The sequence below is a fragment of the Poecile atricapillus genome, chromosome 9 (assembly GCF_030490865.1).
Source record: "Poecile atricapillus isolate bPoeAtr1 chromosome 9, bPoeAtr1.hap1, whole genome shotgun sequence".
Taxonomy (NCBI): Eukaryota; Metazoa; Chordata; class Aves; order Passeriformes; family Paridae; genus Poecile; species Poecile atricapillus.
In genome coordinates this window covers 16,869,283-16,894,346 of record NC_081257.1, presented here as the reverse complement: position 1 = coordinate 16,894,346, position 25,064 = coordinate 16,869,283, and the positions used below count along the sequence as shown (strand labels likewise).

General features: G+C 42.5%; 1 protein-coding gene and 1 long non-coding RNA gene across 2 annotated transcripts in view; one reads left to right on the top strand and one right to left on the bottom strand.

The window, feature by feature from the left end:
• The window catches only part of PTPRG (protein tyrosine phosphatase receptor type G), a 390,155-nt gene that overhangs the window by 63,565 nt on the left and 301,526 nt on the right, over positions 1 to 25,064 (bottom strand). The window contains exons 9-13 of the mRNA XM_058844737.1: positions 16,951 to 17,135; positions 14,913 to 15,021; positions 13,135 to 13,184; positions 10,008 to 10,800; positions 3,005 to 3,137 (exon numbers count right to left, since the gene is read on the bottom strand). Coding sequence (XP_058700720.1) covers positions 3,005 to 3,137; positions 10,008 to 10,800; positions 13,135 to 13,184; positions 14,913 to 15,021; positions 16,951 to 17,135 — 1,270 coding nt within the window. The remainder of the gene's footprint in view (positions 1 to 3,004; positions 3,138 to 10,007; positions 10,801 to 13,134; positions 13,185 to 14,912; positions 15,022 to 16,950; positions 17,136 to 25,064) is intronic.
• Positions 5,832 to 9,955, top strand: LOC131582003 (uncharacterized). Its single transcript, XR_009278250.1, has 4 exons — positions 5,832 to 5,974; positions 6,192 to 6,275; positions 7,313 to 7,542; positions 9,023 to 9,955. It is a non-coding gene; the product is annotated as an uncharacterized LOC131582003 (long non-coding RNA).

Below are 25,064 nucleotides of genomic sequence, written 5' to 3'. Positions count from 1 at the left end.
CTCTCAACCCATAAGTGACTTGGCCTGAGGTCCCACAGAAATCAATGACCAAGTCAGAAAAAAGAACACATCTGCTGGTGCTCAGTGTAATTTCTCCTGCACAGAAAGACACTGTCAGAGAAGTACAAGGCTCTGTCACAGGACTTGTCCTAATGATTCTGTTCAATTTGACAGGATGCTTAACAAAAACCTAAGAAAACTCTCTCCATCTATGAAATTCTATAGGGTTTTGCCTAAGGAAAATTAAAGACTTTTTTTTCCCAAGCTGTCTCATATACACACACAGCTATAAAACAAGCAACACAAGCTTGCTTGCTCTTTGAAAGGCAGCAGCTGCATTGTTCCAAAAATCCCCCCTGAAAGTAAACATATTAGCACTGTATAAACAGCATGATTTAATAGGAAATGCAGTACAATATTCCCATTTTGTCTTTGGGATCATGCTATTGATGGTGGCAATAATTCAAGGTGAATTATGGTATCTGTTCAAAAGAAAGAAAAAGAAAACTCTCCAGCTATAGTCGTGAATGAATTTCTTCCTCTTAGCTGAAAATGAGAAATGGCTATAATTTAGTTCCCATTTAAAATTTGCTGTTGGCTAAACTCTAAAATCTTAATTGCTTCTTAATATTCTCTGCTTATTTTTTCCCTTTGAAATTACAGCCTATAGGACTGTAGTGTTTAGATTAAAAATCAGAATGAAAAACAAACAGTGGAAGGTTACCACACTCTCCTAAGATATGTTATTTCCCCCCAAATGACAGAAATTACTGTGTAGAAAAATATTTCAGTTGATTTCCTGACTCTAGTCACCCTCCTGCACCTGTGTGAAGATGAAAGTGACACTGACCCTGGGTTTACTCCTAAGTGTCAATACTCAGGACTAGTTCAGTTTGCTACAGAATATAGTTGAAGTTCTAGAAAAGACATGTTTCAAGCCATATTACAGCTCAGCACACTATAGGAACTCATCTTGCTGCAAAAAAACTGAAGTCACACTCAATCCCTAAATAGTTTGGAGGTCACTACCAAACACACTCTGCAGTTCTCGGAGCTTGTAGCAAAGGCTGTGAGAGTAACAGTGGCAAAGACTGCAGACAATCCAAGTCAGATTTTAAACTGACCTTGAAGATCTGCAGATGGATCTCATGATACTGAGTCTGGGTATAAAATCACAGATGCAAAACAAATGCCCAGAAATGCAAAAATAATGTGTTTGGGAAACAGCACCTCACGACACCCACGTTTTAATGGGCTCTAGACGAGCTAGCAGTGCTCCAGTGAAGGTCCTAAAATCTCAGTGTACAGTTTTCAGAAATACTCAGTTATTGTCCCCACAGCACACAATTTCAGGAACCAGTATGAAAGGAAAGCAAGCAGAAAAAGAAGCACCATTGTGCCACTGCAGAAGTGAATGGTGAATCCATATGGTGAGTAATACAAGGATCTGGTCTCCTCACCTTTTCTGTCTGCTAAGACTCAAATTCTCAACTTGATGCTTAAAGAAATCAATTTAAGCACTAGAGGTCTTGGGGAGCAACAGTCCTCTTCATCATGCCCATGACAGCTCAAGGATCAGCCAGGCCAGCTTTTGCTCAAGAGGAATCAAAGATACACAGAAGCAAACTGAAACTACGGTGTCATTGTCCCTCCTGCCTGGGGAGCCCAACTACCAACAGGTCCCAGCGGATGTCATGGCTCACGGTCACCCTGTGATTGTGCTCTCCCCCTTTTTCTGGGATAAAAGCCAGCACAATTTTTGCAGCTTCATTATACTGACCTAGTTTATCTTCCACTCTACCAACTTAAAATCACACAGGCCTCTTTGTGCAGCAGTGCCATTTAAAGTACTAAATCCAGGAAACTTTAGTAGAAAGGTAATTCAGAGCTCTGCTTGCCTGCAAGTTCCCATCCCTTTTCGTTATTGAGATGGCCACCACACGAAAAAGATGGAAGTGACCCTTTCTCTTCAACATAAGTCATATTCTTTCACCATTTGTCCAGGATCCACATGAAAAAGGAACTGAGAACAGCAAATTACCTCTGCAAATAAGGGAGCACAGATCATTTCCAAATATATTCAGTTACAAGGAGTCTCTAAAACACAGCATGGAAGCTCAACAGATGGAAAAAGGAAATTATCAAACAATGAAAGTCTCCTTTTCCAAATAAAGGAGACAGAAAATGAAGCTTCCTTACAAGTCTTCATGAAACTTATTTCCTTGCTGTATCACAGAATGAGCCACAAAGAGACCAAACACAGTTAATGCTTTGCCAAACCTTCCCAAGCAACTTCTCTAATTCCTTATTTTGGTCCCTGGATAATAGGGCACTGATGAGATGGAAACAAGCAGAAGGCTTCTCTCTGCTTCATTGTTCCGCTTATGTCACCTCCGGTCTCAAATCATCTAAATCCATGAATGCTCAGAAATGCAAAGGCAAAAATAAAATTTGTTTTATCCTCACAATGCATTGCCAAGGGCAACTATGTTTCTTCTGCTTCCTCTAGTTCTCTGGGTTTTGATTTATAATGTTTTTTCTAACACCAAAACAAACTACTGCCGTGCAAGGAAAGACCCCTTGGTCCAGCACGCATGTCTCCTTAAGGGTTATCCTTTCATCACAAGTGTTTCTCTGCTGTGCATTTCAATACCATGTTTCCTTTTCTGAAATATGTGTCTCAAACTTGTTTTCATGCCATTTGCTTTGATGGTGTTATTCAGCAAATTATTCCATATGTTGCCCATTACATCTTAAGCTAAGTATTTTTTCCTGAAAATCCAAATTACTGCTCCTTTCAAACTTCTGAATTAGAGTCCACAGTCAGTATTTAAGACAGCTGAATAGTTAACCAACAAAGCTGTTCTAGCACCCAGAAAACTGTCTAATGCATCTATCACCATAACTACTAATAAAATAAAAGAACACAGGACCACATTAAAAACACCACCTGAAATGTGTTTCAAATCCTAATCGGTTTCCACTGATAAGGAAACAGGCTCACCTCCAGTAGACAAGCACAGCAATGAGAAGAATGAGGCACACGAAGGTCAGTGCTGAGACCACAATCAGTGGGATGATCCATTCCATTTTACCAGGAGAAGGTCTTGTGGCCATGCTGGAGCTGTTCTTGCCAGCTGTGTGTTAAACACATAACAAAACAAATCACTGGATGGAAAAAAGAATTACTGTATGAAAAAATGTGTAAACAAAACAAATAGCTTATCCCTTTTACATGCTATGAGTAAACAGAGCAGAGATCCTCTAACTGCAGGGTGGGACTCCATTTGTCTCCAGTCTGAGACATGAGAGCACAGAAGTATGGTGTTTATTGCCACATATGGCTAGGATTTTACTACTGCCTGTAATTACGGTCTCATAGACGCTTTTAGGACTCTTTCGTGCAAGCACCTATTATCAGATGTGGAGTACCCCACTGAGCCAATGCTGTGCTCTGTCATCAGTGTTTGCAGATAAATGTACTCTGTTTCTCAACAGTGCAGGACAGCCCTGTTTGCAAAGCTCCGTGTAATACATTGCTTTAGAAATAAATTTCTTGGTAACTATCTTAAAATAAAAAAATCCTCAACATGTTGGGTGTCATGTCACATCATTTGCAGAATTGTCACAATCTGGTGGGTTACTGCATGCAAAAGCACTTTTTAGCATATGGATTGTCAAGATGGGTGGATGAATGAATGGATAGGATGTGTTGTAACTGACAGAAGAAATCATTATGCCACAGCTTTTGAACAAAATTAAAGTTCGTCAATACCCTGAGATTTGGCTGAGTTAACTCTGCTTCACTTTTTTTGCATGACATCTCACTAAAATTATTGTATCATATATAAGATGAATATCTAGAAGTTCTGCAAGTACTGGAGCCAATGAGCATAGACACTGCAACCAATGTATTTCAGAAGATACCTAATTCGTGAAAATTCATGTAGACTTGATGAATAAATTGGTTTAGACAGAATGATAACAGAAAAATGCAGAAGCGGACTCCATATCTTATTCATGTTTCCTAACAAACAGGCAGTGGTTGATCAATACCTGTCAACAGGACATAATGGGAAAGGATTACTACAAACAGCTTCAGATTTCAAGGATTGAAACATGCACACTTGACTTCCACTTATAAGCCTGTGTGAGTCTTTCCTTGCCCTCCTTCAGTATTGTATTATCATATCTTCTGAAACTGCTGCAAATCCTACCAGAAGAACATAATTGCCTTTTCACCATAGGCAGGCAAAACACAGATAATTGGAAGTCACCAGATGTCACAAACTATGAAGTCATACTCTATTTTAATAGCATTTAGATTATACTCCTCTGTAGGCAGGAGTAAAATTCAACTAACGTGAAAGTAAAGGTTAATTGTAAATGCTTTTGCCTGACTGCTGAAAACAGAGCAAGGCTGCAGGCTGCTGCAAGCCCAGCAAGAAATATTCCTAGTTTTGAGAACTAGGCTGATAGAGGTAATGCCCTTTAGCAAGCATCCTAAATGACGTGCTAATCAGAAGGATGTTTGGGGGAAGTGAATGTGCACTTTGATTAAACATCTTTGAATTCCTTGACTAGCAAAAAATAAAGGGAAGAGCAACTCACAAATTAGAGCAAAGGCTTATTCTCTGTTATTTGCCAAACTTACAAAATGCTAAGTCTTGAGGCATCAGTTATTACCAGTGCATTTCTAATCATTTAAGAGCATGAAAAAAGTAAGCCTGTGAGGTGTTACTAATCAGAATAGTGAAAGAGACAAAGCAAAAAAACATGTGATGTAATAAAACTTTGTAGGAGAGCCAAATAGTCCCACCACCTTATATCCACTAGGGTGCTGCTTCAGTTCTCTCCAATGACAGTGTTCTGTTTAGTTTCACCTCCACATCTTTCAACACAAAACCATATGTTTCTGTTTGCATGGGAAGAAAATTCAATTTCATTGTAAGCACAGCATGGGCTGGAGTCCCAATGCACACTATTAAATTTTGCAGTGCTCACGATGCTCCTCTTAGTCAGTCTAGTGTGGAGAACACACTTATCTGCCCCTGCCAACTCCCTGGACCACAGATGTGAGGAGAAGAAAGTGCTCAGTATGCTGAGTGCCAGAATAGCAAATGCCATTCCCTAATGCTGATGGCTGGCCCTGAAATTCCAGTTGGGAATGCCCAAGCAGTGATGTGCTTCAGAAGAAAAGACAGTTCCTGTGCTGGCTTTGAAGAAAAACTCTAAGGTGTTTTCCACTATTTAAGTAACGTGTTGTGAGAGCTTAAACAAACCAGTGCCAATAAAAATTGTACAAGAATGTCAGCTGGGACCAGAGATAGAACAGTGCAGCTGGAGAGCTGGTGTCTGTCTTGGGTGTCATGGCAGAACAGCCTAAGAAAAGCCAGCATGCTGGATAACTTGGAAAAAGATCAGATGAAAACATACACTCACACAAAAGGACAGATCTGGGCCTCTACAGTTTCCTGTTCTCCCATATAACAAAATAGTATCAAATAAAACAATAGTCACCATTTCATTCTTTTCCAAAGCAAGAGTGTCAAGCCCTGGTAGTGTCAACAGCATCTCCTTGTAACAGTGCCCACCATAAGCTGTACTTGGCAGGGGATGGGGGAAGCTTAAAAAATGGACTAGGAAACTCCATTTTTGCTAAGAAATGTAAACAGTTTCCAGTGGCATATGCCTTCGTTGAATTAATTCAGTTTGCCTTTTACTGGCTTGGAATTCATCCCAGTAGGAAGGAATAAAAATTATTACAGCATATCTGTTTCAGGAGGTCCCACATGATGCAAGCCCTGGCACTACTAAATCTATTCCTGCGTCTGGAAAAGTCTTTAACTTCTGTGAACCACCCATTCAGCAGTTCCAGCCAGGCACTGGATGGATGAGCCCTGGCACAGGCAGTACTGGATGGCATCAGGCAACCAGGGAGGCTCTGCAGTGCAATTCTTGTGCAAGGGTCAAGGTAAGAAAGAGGCATTCTACAGCTTGTGAAATGTGCTTTTTTTCCTATGTATTCTTGGAAATTGGTTCCTGAGAAAAGAAACATGTTTATTTCCCTTAAGTAACACTGCTTGCTATAATAAGCAACCATAGCTGTACTATATAACCTATCTACTTTTATCATTCCTTGCCATTGCACAAACTGCCAGGACAAAGTTCTGTTTGTTGTACCATTTCAGATACCATTAACCAAAGAAAAGCCCTGCTGCTGAACTGCCACGTGGTCTTCTAAGAGAAAGTCAGCTTGCTCATCCTTCCTTTGAGTAAATGAAGTTGTGAACTTACACAAAGGAATTAATTCTGGAAAATAATATTGCCATATAATTAAATGATGAAAAGGCAAACCCATGTTTCTTAAGGAAGTATTACCTTTGATACAAGCTTGTGTCATGGTGCAGCTGTTACCACCTATTTCTTCAAGGCACCCCTGCAGCAGTCACAGGCTGTGCACTACTAATCATGGCTTTTCACTACTTTGTAACAGATGCCAATCATATTTAATCCTATATCTGAAATTCATAGTTTGCAGGCATGAAATAATTCTTTTATTTTCAAGCCATTCTGCTGTTTGCTCCTGTAAGTTGCCATGTACACCTCTGAAGATATTTAAAAGCTGTCTGGACACAATCCTGATTAAAGTGCTTAAGGAACCCTTCTAGAGCAAGACTAGCTGACTCCAGTGGTCCTTCCCAACTTTATACACTGTGATTCATTGTGAAAATGGCTGAAGTGCCACATGAAAATACAGCTTAATAATCCCTGCTGCAGATGGAGAAGAATTACACAGATGTTTAATTATGCTAATGAGGTTATCCCTAAAAGGCTTTTGTAACCTCAGACCTGACAAAGACTGCTCTAAAACCCAATTTTCAGTCTTTGTTAAATACATACATCAGGCTTGAAATTTAACCCTGCAGATCATGATGTCTCTGTCTCTAAAAAGCCCTCTCATGGGTGGAACACAGCAGAGGTAGGTGAACACTGAAGGATGGTCCTGGCTGAAATTTGGATGAGGAGTCAAACCCATCTCTTTGTTCTCAGTCCCAGCTCAGCACTCAGGCTTTTGCCCCAACTCCACAGCTATTACTTTGCTTACAACAGCCCAGTTGTTAACTCCAGTAAAAAACAAAGGATCTGTTTAATTGTCTGGCACAATCAACCAAAATCCTGTGGGATAGTATCTGCTTTAGCCTGATTAAACTGAATCATCCTGGGTTTCATCTTTTTCCCTTGCTTCTTTTCTTTTTTCCTCCCTCTTTTGTGAGAGTATAATTTTAATTGCTGTTTTTCTGATTTTCAGGTTTCAGAGTCACAGACAATGCTGAGCAGCTGTGTGTGTAACAGTTGCAGATCAAAAGTACAATTAGTCTAATGTGGGCACCAAAACAGAGAAAAGGATGGTCAGGAAAATGAAAGAGGAGAATGCAAGCAAGCATTTGGTGACAGAAGACAATCATTAGTCATTGGCCAATACCACAGGCAAAAAGAGGCCAATGCCATTTGGAAAGTAATGACATGGCCTCAGGAGAGGTGTGTGTGTATGTACGTGTGAAATAAGCACTAAAAGAAAATGAGCCTTGCTGTACTAATTGGCCTCGCACTTTCCCTGTAATTTCTCATGAGTTCCCTGTTCTCCTATAATCATGCACACTCATGAGCACTTCCCCATTCAGTTATCTCCTTACAACTGCTAATTTGATGCTATATAATTAATTTTACAAACGTACATTGTTATGAAACAATTTTCTACTCTTCAAAATGATTAAACTTTCTACTCACAAAAACATTTTTGAAACCTTGACAGCTATTTAAAACCTCCTTTTAAAAGATGCAGGAGAGAAAAGATGCCAGGAGAAAAGATGCATCCAAAAATGTTTCTGCCCTCACATTGGGACAGAGTAAACTGCAGGGATGCTTTCTGCTCACTTTGGAAGTGGCCTGAACAGTCTCAGCTGTCCTGATGCTCAGGAATCCTTTCAGACACTTCTGGCAATGCCCTCTTGTCTTCACTTGCCTTGATTTCAGGCTTATCTTGTTATGGGAAACCTTTAAGGCCCTTTCTCACAGGAGGAGGTCTTGCTATGGCTGGAGTTTCACTGAACTCAACTCCTGTCATGAGTTAGGTCAGGTCTGTCTGTATGAATTGCAAATTTCCATGTGCTGGGGAAAACAATTAAGCTGAAGCAACTAGCTTTGTGCTAGTCCAATTCACCAGCTTGTGTCTTTGGTAACCTAGATCCAGCCTGGAGGAAAGCTCCTTCTCCTGCATTCCCAAGTGTCTTCTCACTCCCAAGAGGCCTCACTCCTAACACAAAGGTGTTTAGGGCAAGCGGCGTGTTGAAATCTGCCTGACAAGCATCTCAGACCATATTCAGTGGGAGCAATGGCCTTTGAGGATTTCCAGCTGGGGACTAAGAAAAACAGCAGTGTATTTAACAAAAAATCAGCACAACCTGTTGCAAGTTTCTCAGCTTCTGCATTGCTAATCTGATCTCTGACGGAACAGTTATGATTCATAGCATTACAGACTGGTCAGCGTTTCTGTAACAAATGTTATTAAAGATTGGATTTAGCTTTGTTTTTTAAATTGATTCTGAGCTATAACTGAATGCACAATATCTGCATTTTTGTGTTTATCAGTGTATGGAAAAAGAAATATGTAAGGCTTTTTTCCACTACTCCAGAGCAGCTTTGATGGAAAAAGAAAATTATAAAACACTCCACAGATTAGCAAAACAAGCAATGGTAGTAAAAACCTCTGAAAAACAGCAAACAAAAAAGTGCACCGTCTCATAAATGCTGTGGTAATACACATAATCACTCAAATAAACTTGTCTAATAAATAACAAATAAATCAATAAATAATACCTTTTAATAAATAATTCGCTAATAAATAATTAATGTTTATTAATGTTAATAAATCAATCAATTTAAGAAATAAATCAATCTAAACCTAAATAAATAAACCTAAAATAAACCCACATGCACGTACTCCATTTGCTTCCTGCAGTTTTCCTCACCAGTGCCCGGAGCTCCCCAAGCAGGAACATGTGTGGACATTCCTGAGGGTGCATTGGGAGCACCGTGAGGGCCCAGCCTGCAGCCTGCACAGCACCCCCTGATCACACCAGGCTTGCTGCACATGCACATCACCCCCTGATCACACCAGGCTTGCTGCACATGCATATCACCCCCTGATCACACCAGGCTTGCTGCACATGCACATCATCCCCTGATCACACCAGGCTTGCTGCACATGCACATCACCCCCTGATCACACCAGGCTTGCTGCATGTGCACATCACCTGGGCAGGCTTCCAACAGGTTGCATTTGCTGTGCACACACCGTGGCTGGTGCATACAGCCAGAGGTGGAGTGTACAGGAGCACTGGCAATTCTTATTGGGACAAATAGAAAATATGTGAACTCTGCCTGCTTAAGATTTCTTTTTTCCACAGAAAAAACAGAAGGTAATCCCAGTGCAGAAGGTGCCTTGTTTTGAGAGATCAGAGCATGTAGGTTTTGTGTTGAGAAATAAACCAGCAATGATCCTTGATTTAGGAGAATATCTCAAAGTGCAGTCAGGGAGAATCCTGCAGATAAACTCAATTATCTAGAAGCACTTATACCAAACTTCCTATAAAATGCCAGTTCAGCACAGCAGCTGCTCTTCCAAATTAATTTCACAGCTATAGGTCATTGTATTCCTCTCCCTTTTTCTTTCCAACAAAGTTCTTGATGTAGCATGTTGGAAGTTAAAACTTTTCCAGATTTTCTCTTCCAATAAGCTACAAGGACCATGAATCTGTCCCAATAAAAGGATATTCCTTTCCACTCTGCTCCCTCCAGTAACAATTTGTGGGATTGGGTCCTGTGACAACTTGTAGCCAGACACCACAAAAATGCTGTATCTACTGGAAATCAGTAAGGAATTTGGATTGTGTTGTTTTCCAACACTTATGCTGGTAAAAACGGTTTCCCCACAGATGACTCACCTGGGTTAATGGTGATGAATTTGTTATCTGAGGGATGTTCCTCGGGAAACCTGTCCATCTTTGGAGGAGGTTTTCTTGTTGTCTCTGTTCTTGGGATCTTGCCCAGGTACAGTTCGTCGGTGATCGCTGGTGGCACTTGGGTGGAAGGGAGCAGCTGGGGCTGAGTGTCGGCTTCGGCAAAGCTCTCCTTCTCGGCACCTCCAGCCGTGGGGGCAACATTTTGGTTTGGCACTTCTCCCGATAGGGTTTGATTTCCTTCTTCCTCAGCAGTCCTGTTGGGGGAAGCCACGGCCACGCTGGGCTCGGTGCTATTGCGTGCCTCTGAGGCTGCCGTCGCCCTGCTTTTCTCCTTCTTTTCAGCATCCTTTTCTTCCTCTTCCTCATGCTCCCGCTCCCCGTCCTCGCTTTCACTCTTTTCATCCTTCTCCCCCTCCTCGGCTCCCTCGCCATCCTTTGTCAGTGCCGAGTCCCGCTCCGGCGCTGGGGAGGCGGCAGCGGCCTCAGTGGTGGCCACCACGGCCCGGCCGGCCTGTTTGCTGGGGGCAGCGGCCGCGGGCAGCCGGGTGGGCCACACGCTGCTGGGGAAGGAGGAGATGCCCCCACCGCTGAAGCCCAGCCCTGCCAGCAAGGTGCTGGTCACCACGGAGGCCACGGTGGCCTGGCTGCCACTGGAGGAAGGGCCCATGCCTGTGGCCATGGACACGAAGGAGAAGGGAAGCCCCGAGGAGGTCCAGGTGGAGGAGCCGGAGCTGATGGGAGCCATGTCTGCTGAGGAGGCAGGAGATGCTGTGGGCTTGAGGAGATCACCGGCAGCAGAGGGGAAGAAAACACAGCAGAGAGCATCAGCAGGGGCTCAACATACCACTTGGGGTCATTATCTCGCTTTTCCCCCCCTTTTCACACACACGCTATTCTCCTAAAACCAGACACTCAGCACCAGCTGGATGAAAGGCTGAGCCAGGACAGAACATGCCACAGAGCTACCAGGAAACCACAAAGAGAGGAAACCTCCCTGCTTTCACCACATCATCATTAAAACCCTCTTTTATCCTTATCTTTATTTTACATCGGGACCCTCTCCGCCCACATCGCTACTGACTTGCGAGTAACGTTTCCTCTTGGGGTGAGAAGAATGTAAAGGAGTTTAATGAGTTCAGCTGCATTACTCACAGTGCTTTAATCCTCAGAATGCAGGAGTTTAAAAATACAGTGTTACATAAGGGCTGTCCCAAAATATAGGCTGCCAACGTGAGCATCCATGGCTGGTGGGTCTGCTCTGACAAGGAACTCTGGCTCTTCCCACGCACATTGTGAAGGCCTCAAAGGGTACTATTTTTATTTCCTTAATTTACCCATCAGGATTATTCTCCTAAGGACTGGTGTTGCTGTGAGGCATTGCTCCTGTTACAAAAGAGCTGCAGCATGGCCAGCTGGGCACTCCTGAAGGACTTGGAGAGCATCAGGAGCCCTTCAGCAAGCCACCACCACATCTGCCAGGACCTCCAGGCTGTGACAACCATATATAGACTCCATTTTCCACCTCCACAGGACTCTCCCTGGTCACCACCAGTGAATGAAAGGCAGGGCTGGCACTGCCTGCTTCACTGAGGAAAGCAGGGGATGAGCTATGGACTGGGCATCCTCTGCACCCTGCCAGTATTATTGTAATGTCAACTCACTGTATGCATGCGGCTCTCTGCACACGTGTGTGCTCTGCTGTAAATAAAACCCCTTAGTACACACATAAAGAACTAAACCTTGGTCTATTCATAAAGAACTAGTCCTGAATTACACGTGGAAAAAGACACTGAAGTGAATTGTCTAAAGACAAGGAGTAATTCTATGGAAGAGCTGAATCAGCGGTTCCTCTGGATAACCTGACCATTCTCCCTCTCTGAATTACTGAAAAGTGTCTCATATTACTGAATTCATTAGCAGGAGGACCATTAGCTGGAAAGGTATGCACCAGATAATGACAAAAAAAGGTTAAATAGGTGCTGCTGAACATTGGAAAAAATGTAAAATATTTATTTTGGAAACTGAAATTTATAACTTAGTATTTCTACATTTCTCTGCAATTTCTGGGTTCAGTCAAGCTGTGTACTTGAAATCCTGCAGCAAACCAAGAAAGGCTGCTTTCTCACGTTATTTTTGACCAGCTGCAATCACAGAGAACCTGAGGTGTCAGATAAAAACCTGTGCTTTAGAGATTTCAAGCCAAAACTTTAAATAAGCATCTAAACTTTCAGATACTTATCAATCTGAATTCCTAAGGCACTGTGAGGTTTGCTTTTTGCTGGCATGAACAATCTCGAAGCTGGACTGAGTATTAATATTTGACAGCAGATTTTATATATCTAGAATAGCTCTATACATCATCATTAAACAAACATTAATCATTCAAATGCAAGCTTTGTATATGTTATTTGCTTACTAGGGAGTATATCAAACTGGATCAGGATAAAACCAGAAGCAATGTACTTAGAGTAAATTCAATAGTATGAATCCAGCCCATAAATTCAACTGAACAACTCAGTACACTGGATGCCAAGAAATTTAGGTTATGGATAGTTTATATTAAATAAACTAATAAGATGCTTTCAAAACTGAAACAGTGTATTCTATTTTTACTGTACATGTACCAACATTTCTGATTCTGGAACACAAAAGTTGCCCTCAGTGACTTGCTACAGTCTCACCTGAATTAAAATAAAACAAAGACATTGTTCAGGCTTTATTGACACAGTAACAGGAATCTTTAAAGGACTGGAAGAGCAAAGATGCTGTGTGTGAGGCCTTATTTCTTTGCTTATACTTCTCATACAGTTAATAAAAGAAATTAAATTTATTTCCACAGTCATCATTAAGATTTTACAAATCCCCTCTAAATGGGTTGAATACAGACTGAGGAAAACTTCTTAAAATTCTCCAGTGGTCAAAGCCTCTCAGAGCATGAAGCAAGAAAACCATTTCATATTGGAACTGTATTTTATGCTATAAAGCCTTCTGTGACGGGTCTGGACAGTCCTTCCCCAGGAAAGCTGGGTCCTGCTGCAGATTTCCAACATCGTGCTGCCACCTTGTGGGAAATGTCCCCAAATCCCCGCTCCCTAAATCCAGGACTTACCACTCCTGTCTTCACAATGCGGGTCCCCTCGAAAATTCGAGTGGTGTTAGCTGGGGAGGGAAGAAGAGCAGCGTGTAAGGACAGGGGAGGAGGCAGAGGAACAACTGCTGATCTACTGCTCAACATGTGGCCACAGAATACAGGTACAGATCTCAGTCTGGAGCAAAGGCAGCTCTTTGGGTATTCACCTCACTCTGCACTTATGTCTAAGCACAGACTTGCTTGTCTTTAATTACTCAGGCCTGGCAATGCCGGCTTGCTGACAGAAAACAAATTCTCTCCTTCAACCCCAAGCTGGATGAAACATCCTGACTTACACAGGAAGCAAAAGTAGCTTGATGGTAATAGTTTTTCTGTACTTATAATATTATCATTGTTTATTGCTATATACCTGAACTACAACTACAACCAACATCTGAATAATGCTTTGAAAGCTCAAGTGGATTAATTTTCTAGGTTAGATGTTGGGTACAGCCAGAGATTAGAAGAGCAGCTCCTTTCTGGGGACATGTGGAAGCAATCCCATCATCTACTCCCACTGTAGATGTGTGTATCACTTCCACTGCATTGAATACTGGGCTAGAACTGGGCTAGAGTACCCAAAGGATCTCCTACAGAGCTGTCAGTAATGATTTACTCCTAACTGTGATTAAACAGTTATTGTAGTCAAACTTCAAAGAATTTTCCATTCCATCATCTAGTAAAAGAGGTCATAATAAGCAATACACCAGTTTTTAACTTCTTCCTGGCACCTAAAAATGAAGTCTAAAACACCATGCTGAGGTACCAAGAACAGAGCTATACATGAGATGTGACATGGACAGGACACTTGTCTGATCCCTGCTCTCTCTGCAATGCTGCCAACACTGTGGCATGTCACAACAACAGAACTAAACCATGTCCATAGCTTGACATCCCTCAGACACTAAGTGCCAGCATAGCAGGATCAAAACCCCTGTACTTTCTGAAATGACACTGAAAAATGCCCTTATTATTTTGTTCCATATACAGCATCAGATCCAAGTGACAATTCTTTGCTTCATCCTAAGGATTTAAACTTTTAACTCTCTGCTTGTTTTATCCTTCCATTACCCATTTTGAGGTTTATGCATCTATAAGCTGGAGTAGGAGGGAATGCTCTCATCAGAGGCAAAATTTGCCCTACTTAATAAAAAATGCCATAATAAATTCCCAGGAAGCAGCAAAACTTTAGCACTTAAAAAAACCTCTAAAATCATCAAGTTCTTCAACCAAATCTCAGCTTTACCAGATTTCTCCAATAAACTTAAAAGGAAATCCATGACAAAAGGACAGCTTATCATCTAGTTCTTTTGATTTTTCTTTAAATATGTATGTTTTGGAAATCACTGAGTTTGCGTGCATGGTAAAACCTGATTGTCTCCACATGTGGTTGTCAAGGTAGGACTGATCTCCTTTCCTCTTTACATAAAACAGACACCGATCAGACTCACATTCTGTTATAGCTGTGCCTCTGATGCATAAGCAGCCTCTGAAGAATTTGTTTCAGAAAACTTGTACCAAGAAAAGCTCTAAATTCTCCTAAAACCTGACAAACCCTGACAGTGATAGGTACAGGCAAACCCTCCTCACTGGAAATGAGGTTCAGATCAAGTCACTGGCCACATTATGATATTAGCATTGTCTACATTCATTCAAGTATCTTCTGAAATAGCTTCACACCATATTGCAATCTGCAAAGAAAATATTAAACAAACAAAGAATAGTTCAATGTAAAAATATGTTTGTGGCTTTTTTACCTTGAAAGAGCATAGTCTGGCTAAAGTCACTACGCATTTCATTTCGGCAAACTGCTTGAACTCTGAACAGATAAAGGATGTCAGGTGAGACATGGCTAATGATGGCCTTCTGTTTAAAAAAAATAGATATTATTCAGTTTTTTACCCCCACAGTACTGTCCAAGATCAGTTTGAAATATATAAAGCATTGTGCTAACACAGAACATTTATGCCACATAAGACAAGCTATAGTTCTACACAGAAATATTCAGTGGTTCCCTCGAGAGGGCAAGGCTGAAGGCTGGAGGGATGCACCCAGACCTGATCTGACCATGAGGAAGAAATGAATGTCCCACATCTGTTCTCATTACAGTCTTCATACCTCACTGTCTCTGCTCTCCTCAGAAAAACTTAAAACTCAAGTAATTTGCCTTTACAATTATATTAAGATTTTTTTAGGTGGAGATCCATGTCCCAAACACAAGATAAACCCAGAAAAGTCACTGCAGATTCAAACTATTGTGCAACAAACTGGCAAAGACAATTTGATGCTGGTGTACTATGCAACATGATGGCTGAGCATCCTGGGCTGGGATATCTCTGCTTACTCCTAGACCTGAGAGTGGCCTTAGTCCACAATCACTTCAGTTCACAGGAGTAGCTGTATGAGTCACTTGAAATACTTGTGATCTCTATAGCAAAACACTGCCTAGCTCTGATTCAAGATTGGATAGCCCAACTGTATCTGCCAGAGCACTGAAAACAATCTGCACTTTCCTCTAAAAACGGGTTTCCTTCTTCTCTTGTCCCTAAAATAGACTAAGATGTCTTTGCTTTCTCAACCCAAAAAGCTTTGTTGAACAGCACAAGGTCTCACTGCAATTTATTTCCAAGCCATCACTTCATCACACCCCTTGTAATTATTTCTTTTACATAAAACAGGATGCTTTCATGGTGCCCACCTCATTTTTGCTGATTAAGGCTCTCCTCTTTATACCTGATTAAAAAATTTCCCTTAAGAGTGTGAAATTGTGACAAGAGAGAGGTTACAATACATCATAACCTTGGGTGCCTTTCAGTGGATTCCTTCCTGATTTCATGAGGCAGATCATTCCCTAATGTGACCCAGATAACAATGTCTAGTGGGGAAATTGGAAATATAAATGGAAATGAAGTAAAAGAAGCTTCATCTAAGGGAATAAGAGAAGTATTATTGTATAACTGATTGAATGGGCCCAGAGGACTTTGTATTTGAAAAAAAAAAAAGGTAACAGTCATTAGGAATAACACTGTGCTGCTGCATTTTTCATGTGCATATACAATTACTGATTTCATTATTCTAGAGGCTTTCTTTGATTAACAATAAATGGAGGCCTTTCAAACCTGAATATGTCACTCTGGTTTTATATGCAGAGAATGTTAAGGACCAGTACAATACTTGCTTCCACTTAGACAAGAATGACAAACAGATGAAATCCTAAATGGAGGAGATAGAGCAGTGTTTCCATCTGTGCTGGAACTGTCTTGCTCTTCTCTCTTTTTCTCACACTGCCAGATGTAGGCAGTGCTTGTACAGGGCCACTCCAAAATAATCTTCAAGCCCTGACTATGCAACTCCTGCCTCTGGCAGCACTTACTGCCAGAAACTGCTCTGAAGTCTGTAAGGGCTATGCACAGTGAAAAGCCTGAGCCCAGGAATAGATTTTGGGGGATCGGACTTTTAATGTGAAAATCTGTAAGTTGAACACAAGCCAAAAGGTATTCAGAGCCTCACCATTTCCCGAGCCAGCTGCCTCTCAGCAACACTACATGAAAAAGTGTCTGCAGATTCAGTCCTTTATGCACTCACATAAACTATAAATTCACACTCCAGCGTTTGGGTAGCCTGTTAGGCAACGTTCAACTAATGCTGAACATTTAAATAGCAATTCACTGTGGGCCAAACATTAGCCTGCCTGTAAGGTAACAACTGCTTTCCTCCTCTTCCTCCCTCTATCAAGAAAGTAACAATAGAAGGATAGCTTGATACATATGTCTGGGGTTGATGCTGTGCTTTTACCAGGTCCTTGTCACTATCCTTGGTGAAAGTCTTCTCCTTTTCATCTTCATTTTTAGTCCAGCTATATGAAATCATGTAGTTCATGATTGGAGGGTGGTAAATGGTTTCTGGTTGGTTCCAGGTTACCAGCAGCGCTGTCCTGTTCACAGGCTGTACTTTCATGTTGACTGGAGGAGTGCTACAAGCTGAAAAACAGAAGGAGAAAAGATGAAGCTCTTCTAAATAACCAAGATAAAATAAACAGGAAGAACAGTGCCTCACTTTAAGAGCTAGTTTTTTTTTCTTTAATGCCCTGGCCTACAGTAACAGCTTAGACTGCAATCCACTGAGACCAATGGGATTTAATACCACCTGCAGCTGCTTTCTGCTCTCCTGAGTAAAGTGAATGAGAGAATCCATTCTCTGCAGGCAGGTTGCTTAGTTCTCAGCTTAATTCTCAGTCCTGACATTTGCACCTACACCTTATCTTGGTGACTTAAGAGCTCTGCACTGGTTCATTAAGAAATACACTGGACCTGATCCACAGCTTCCCTCATCACCACCCCCCTACTGTTAAGGGGTAACAGGCTCTGCCAGCCCTGGAAAGAGTTCAAACCCCTGAAAATGTGGCCCTATTGTGTCAGTAAAGCTTCTCCTGACAACCTAGTACATTTTTACTGTTATTTGATACTCCTCTTTCTATACATCTTTCTTCAAAGATGCTCAACAGTTTGTCAGTAATGTACCACCAGCACAGGGAAGAGTGGCTCTTTGATGGCCTTGGCCATCTCCTCTGAGCAGGCAGAGGAGCCCCAGGCAGCCCTGCCTTCCTAACCCTGCCTGAAGCATGGAGGCACAAGTCACTTCTCAGCCACGCTTAAATCAGTGGGACATCAGCACAGGGACAGCTTAAGCTCTGGGAAAAACACGGCTTCTGCTTCCAGCAGTACCAAACCCAAAATTCTGCAGGGCAGACCAAGCCCAGGTGAAAACACAGCCAGGCCCCTCCAGCAGTGGGGTGTCACAGTCCCCTCGCAGTGCTGAGGAAACACTTCTCAAGGAGTTGCTATGGAAAGGCTCAGGTGGGGATGCACAACGCTAGATGGCACTGACAGGCTGTGGGAAAACTGCATCATCCCCTTCTCAGCTAGAAAGAGTTCAGATTTTTTTCCAAGCTTTAAAAATCACGTTTAAAATACCTAGTTCAGGGCAGATTCTCACATTCTCTTTCTCAGTATAAACCCTGAACCAAGGAAAATCACTTGCAATGATACCTAAACACATGTGCTGTGGCAAAGGAGCTGGTCTCTGCTGCCAGGGAAAGGCAAAGTGTCACCCAGCCCATCAGGCTGACACTGCTTGCAGAATTATTTTTCCCAGTATGACTTTTCCTTTTAAAGCCAACACACTGAGCTTGTTTGCACTCTGCAGGTATGTGACTGCGTGTATATTTGGCCATTATTTCACTTCTAAAGAGTCCTGGCAGCACTGAAGGGGAACTACGTCTATTGCTGTGCCTGGACTTGCAGGTTGGCCATGCAGCACTGCTGTTACATTACTGAAATAGCTACAGTTCTTAAATAAAAATGTTTATATGCTTTAAACACCAGTATTACCAGTACATAGAAAAATACCTGTCAATGCATTTGTGCAATTGTAACTCACATTTTGTAGCTAGCTGAACAAGACAACATGAACTGCAGAAATATGCTTGGGCAGGAAAGATCTTTGATATTTGCTCTTGCCATGAGGGGCGAGAATCCTGCAGTTTTGCAGTAGATCCTTCTGTTCAACCCAGAAGGATGATCCAGTAAAACAAAACCCTACAGTACCTGAAAGCATTGGATAGATGCATGTGAGTTTCTATTTACACTGAGCTGAAGGGATCAAAACAGCATTCTCCTGTCAGTGCCACAGTCAGAAGCCACACCATGGCTTCCCTCTGTCTCCCTTCTGATCCCCCAAAGCACAGCATGAAGGTGGCCAGGACCTGGATGAGATGGGACAGCTGAAAGCCATCTCTGTTACCACTATTTACAGAGCTTCCTGATCCTTGGTATGCCTCTCCATGCTCACCTCTTTCCGCTGAGATGGTCAGATCAATTCTCCCTGACATCACTGTTTATTGATAACTGCACCAATAAATCATAACTGCCCTCTTTGACGCCCTTTGTCATCACAGAATTACACTTCAAAATGCCAGGCCAGCCTTTATCGCTCCACCTAATCAAATCCCATCAGAGATAGGAGCCCAGAGTGAAGCACTACCCAGACCTAAAACTCTTACCCAGTCTTTGTCCTCCAGGAGGACATACAGAGATTTATATATTTAAAGTAATCATGCATCAAATTGTTTTAGAAATAATTCAAGCAGGTAACCTTCCTGAGACATCTACCTTAATTGCACCAGCCCTCTGAGCTGGCCAGCTGATTTTCACACAAGGACCCCCAGCCACCCCAGGGAGAGGGGGCTGCCATGGCCCCATTCTGTGCTCTCTGTAGCCAGCCTGGGTGCCATCTGGAGCAGCTCATGCCAGCCAGGGAAGTGGGCACTTCCCAACAGGAGACTCACAGGCTCAGAGTCACAGCACCCTCCCTGACTCTGCACCCTGAGCCAAGAAGGTCATGAGCACTTCTAATCACCTGAGTGACTCCAATGACTTCACTGAGAGCAAGCCTCATTCACAGCCAGCTAAAATGAGGCTGAATTTGCAATACTGCGATTCATCAGTAAATATTACAAAATTTTCATGACTTAGTATGACTTGGTTCAATTTACTCCAAGGCAAAGAGCAGTATCTGAAAAACCTGAAGTAATTTAGTATTAACCAACCCTTTTCTGTTCAACCACATTTTTTTTTAACAGCTTATGAATGGGCAAAAGAGAAATATATATTTTTTTTTTTTATAAAATGAAACATATGGTTTTATTAATTTAATTAAACCTGCTTAGGACACAATGGAATAAAGAAACATTTGATCCAATAATTCAATTTGATGATTTAATTAAAGTGATACATAATAACATAGTGGATGTCTGAAAGGCAAAGAAAAAAAGTACAGTGATTTGACCATCTATAAAACAACTGGCATTTCCCAGAGATCTAATTTTTCTTTCAATACTCTCTGTGCCTTGGATTTTTCAAAGAAGATTAAAAGAATCACAGGCTAAAGGACCTCTAGTGATTTTGCAAAATGTGCAGCTGAAGAAGAGATAGAAATTCAGGAAGAGGTTGGGACAGAGAAGGGGAAGTTTAATCAGGACACACTAAAGAGAAACACAGGCTTTTATTTTTCTTTTTTTTTTTAACAAAACCAGGCTTAATAAGAAAGAAACAAAAAATCAAAAACCAAAAAACACCCCAGCCAGTGAATTCATGATTTCTTGAGGAAAAAACAGACCCCAAACCAACAACCAGCATTATTCCACACTGAAATAGCATCCCAGCTAAATTTAGGAAAAAAAATTATTAATGCTTTGTTTAAAATTCAGATCTTGAGGGATATTAAAATATTGTTGGGGCTTTCAGGATGACTTTCTGTGGTGTGTGCAATCCTGAGCAGATACCTGCACAGGTCTGGCAGGACACCAAAGCCACTGTGTCCTGGGCAAGACTTGTGGAGAGAAGAAACCCCCAGCTGGGGCAACCAGGCCACATCTCAGAGGCACTGAACAGGACAGAGCCTTTGCAGTACCATGGTCATGCCCCACTGCAGGCACAGACATACCCTGCACCTCCTGGAAGGGAAAAAACACCCTCACCTTCCTGTCAGGGATGACCTGAACTGGGAGAACCTGGCAAACAAGCTAGCTCCTGCCTTCTGGAAAAGTCCTGCAGAGGCAGGAGCGTTGTGCAGGTGCCTCTGGAGGAATCCCCTCTGACCCAACTCAGGCAGCCTCAGTTGCTCTCCCAGCTGCTGGCCATGTGTGGGGCTGCCTAGCAGCTTCTTCCAGGCTTTTCTCTGCAGATCAGCCTGCTGGGGAAGGCAGGGGGAATCCAACATCTTGGCCAGCCTCATCTTCCAGGGCTCACTCAAGCCTGGACAAAACCTGTTTGCCACTGGCAGACGAATGCAGCATGCTGATGCAGTCATAAGCACTGGGCAGGCCAGCCATACAGCAGAGAATTATTTTCTTCATGTTAAAAACATTCCAGTGGGCTGGAACAAACAAAATTAATTTAACAACTCTGCATTCATCTCTCCCATAATTTGATTTGTATGTTGTATTTGGCTACGTAACCTCCACGAGGCTTTCCTAACTGAAAGCCTGATAAAGCTTAATCCAAAAGCTCCTGGCAGCTCCATTTCAGTGAGCTGAAAGACAAAAAAAGGGGCTTGTTGCTTTGCAAAAATTAATTGCTGACACTAAGACACACCCATGAATGCAGAAATAGCACGTAAGAGAATATTGCAGCATTTTTTTATTAATATTATTCCTTAAAAGCAGCCTGTATTTCTCTTTCAAAGACAGAAATGCAACACCAGCCAAACTTTCTGGGTTTCATCATGCTTTTTGCATATGCTACCTGTGGTTATGAAAAGACCTATTTAGGGAAACTTTGTGAGAGTGCAAGAACTGTATATTCAGTTATGGCTTGTATACTTTCTCCCTGTAAAACAGGTCTTCATATGATGAATCTAGTTGCACTGGGCTCAGCGGGATTTGTAAAATCCTCTAAAAATGTTCTAAGTTAGCTTGTCCATGCATAAAAATGTCACCACTTTAAAGGCAGTTATTTCTAGCTGTGCTATGCCCTCCTTTGAAAAATCCCACTCTCTACCTCCTGCTGAATGTCTCAGCAATGCAAAACTGCTGTTCCTCTCCTTGGTGCTGTGGGATACACGTTGTGTGCTGAAGCCCCGACAATTTTCAGCACAGAAAAGCAATGTGACAGTGAGATCCTGAATCCCTTGTGGTGACATGGGCAGAGATCTTCTAAGGCAATTCATACATGGAAGGGGGAAACATCAGCATCAGGATGTGCCCATAGCATGTTACTGCCTCAGAGCTGCTCAGTGGTAACTAAAGGGCAGGGACAAGGGTCTGGTCTCGTCTTGCTCTGGGAGGCAGCTCCTGGCTGTAAGGTGAGAGAGGCCTCACTAGTCTGGATATACAGAATGATTCATTCAATAGGATGAGTGGCAGGGAACAGTGTCTCTCCCTTCAGAGCAAGAGCACAAAGGAAGGTAGATGGGGCATTTCTTAGCCCATGCTCAGTAGAAGGGAAACTAAGAGGTCTGTATGGGGGTTTCATGTCTTTCTTCACCATAGGGGTGAAGAAACCAACAAGTTGGTGGCCAAGTTCTTGGGGGAGAGAGGGTGTTTCCTTCTCCTCTGCCCCAGACCTGGGAAGAAGCTGGAAGGGCCAGTCCTGCAGGACAGATGCACCACTTGCTGCTGTAATGACACCCAACTCAGACACAGGCATCCCAGGTGATTTCAGAGCACCTGAAAGCTGTGATCAGTGCCTGTGCTATTGCCAAAACACTGCACCAAGTCCATTCAGCCCTGTCACCCCCAAGAACCCGACTGCAGACAAGAGAAAAGCAATGCCACCAACAGAAAATGGAAGAATACTTTCAACTACAACATCCATACCTATACACACACACACAAAAACATATTCCTTCTCATTATTAGATCCTCAAAACTCCAAATAAACCCTGAAATGCAAAAATATGGGTTATGCTGCAATGAGAGAACTCAAACTTGCTTTCAGTGCCATGGTAAGGGAAGCGATACAGGGGCAGATTCAGCTACATTGAAATGGTGTGACTCAGTGGAGGTGCTCAGGAAGAGACTCAGATCCATAATAAACAAGAGCATGCTTTGGGCTCTCAGATTCAATCCCAGAGTTCAGCAAGGGCTGTGCTCCCAAAGGATAACAAATAAACTACGAAGATCATATGCAGAGACAACAGAGGCTTTAATATATCAGAAAGGGCCAAGAGGCATACTTATAACATTTTCCCTCTTCTTTTACTAAATGTTTGCAGTTTTTTGGCTTTGCTTTAGTGTACATTGTTGACTTCTCAGAGTGCTTATAAATGACATTATTAATACATAAGGGTAATTGCTTTAAAGAGTAGCACACATTTTTCCTTTACCTTTGCCTGCACTTTGCCAGCAGGCACTGGCAGGCTCCGGAGCATGCTGTACACACAAATATTTGTGTTGATTTACTTCAATCCACAGGCAGAATGTAGCTAGGAGACAGACTATTTATCTTCCCTGCTCTTACCTTCCACTATGCTTCAAACAGACAGGGTTGTTTCTTGAGGTGTGAGGGACAGATCCCACGCTTGTTTTATGAGCCCTCACGAGCAAATGGGACATGGGTCCCTGTGACAGAGGGTGTCTGGACGAGCTGGGGTTTGTGCCTCTGTTGCTGGCCCATTTCCCAAAGTGTACACACAACCAGCATTTGGATTAATACCTGTATGGCTTTGTAGCACCTACCTTTCCATGGCATCACAGCAACAGATCCTGTTTTACTGAAGGGCACGGACTGTGTGTTTGCACCTGAGGATTTCACATATTTCACAAATACAGCTTTTTGTTTCTACAGCTGTGGTCTGAGTCCTCAGCAGTGCAGACCAGCCTTGCACCATCAGATGCCATGCTGGGCTAAACTGATGTCCAACAAGGACCTGCCCTGCAAGTTTTGTGTTTGTATTGCACACATCCATGTGTGCACACAGAGGGTGACTTGTGTTTCAAATGTACACCTGTACCCTTATTTACACAGTGTGTTTGTGCCACATGTGTGATCACATTCAGTGGCACAAATGGTATCAATGGGGAGGAAGAAGGATTTCCTGCCAGAAGGACACATATTTGCTATGTTAGCCAAGCTGACCTTTCCAATGTTCTGGTGAGGGCTGTTTGGCCTGGGGAGCATAGGAAGGCTGCACCAATAGGGCTGGTAGAGCCTCCCAGTACATGCCTGGGGGATGCCCAAAATCAGATTTTTTTAATGAAAGCTTTTCTTTCATAGTTTCTGGAGGCTTTTTCCAGCACAAAGGATGAGCTGCAGGCACTTATGGTTCAAACTAAAATTAGTACATCTGTGGGCTGAACAACTGGGCCAGCAGGTAGGCAGTGCAGAAAGGAATTCCCTCCAGGTGTAAATGGAATAAATCCTCAAACTCGGCTCCTCCAGCTCTAGTGGCAGCTGTGAACCCAAACCACACCTACACTTTCACACTGAATTCTTCTTGCTCTGCTGGTTTGGACCCTTTATAATCTCTGAAGAAGTGTAAACAGTGACTTAGTGCTTATTAATACATCTATTGATAAGTTGTTTACTACATTCAGGCCCAGACACATGTACTCCTCACATTACAACCCCACAGAAGTTACAACAGGTGTAAAACAGAACCCTGCAGAACAGAACCACTACAAGGGAAGCACGAGGCCTATGTCAGGTGTAAGTACCACATCTTTTTGTGTCTGATTCCCCTCAAAATGGGTCAGTTTTTGAAATGAAAAGTTTTGTGTTCTACCTGACCTGAAACTCTCTGGAAGGCGGAAGCCTGTCCTCTCCTGCTCTTGCAGGACACTCTCCAAGACAACGGCACACACAAGGACCCAGCCAGTGCTGCACAGCAAGACAGGGCTGAGGTGGAAGGGATGAAATATGCAGAAGGAAATATGCAAGAATCCACTGATTTCTGCCTAAAATGTGCATTCAGCAGCCACTTGAGGCTCAAAAGGAGACTCCTGCAGCTGCAGATGAGTACCTTCACTTGGAGAACTAAGGCAGTGGCAGACAGGCAGGTCTGTTGTGCAAAGATGCAGAGCAGGCAATGAACAGCCATCACCCTCAAGTGTGACCTTCTGCTCCAAGCCAGGCTGCTACACCAAGAGAAGTCCTAATGATGAGACATGAATTCATTTGCACCACACCTAGTGGGGTGCTGACCTGATTAAAGGGGAATAGATTTGGGAAATGATAATTTCCATAGCAAAATGAAATAAAAGTGAATAGGAAAAGCCCAGTTATCTAAGGAAACCAGGAAGGAATTGTTAATCCATAAAGAAATCTTCCAAGATTCTTCCAAAGGACAAAAAGAATCAATGCAAATGGAAAACACACTGTAAATTAACTTTAAAAGGTTCTTGTTTATTT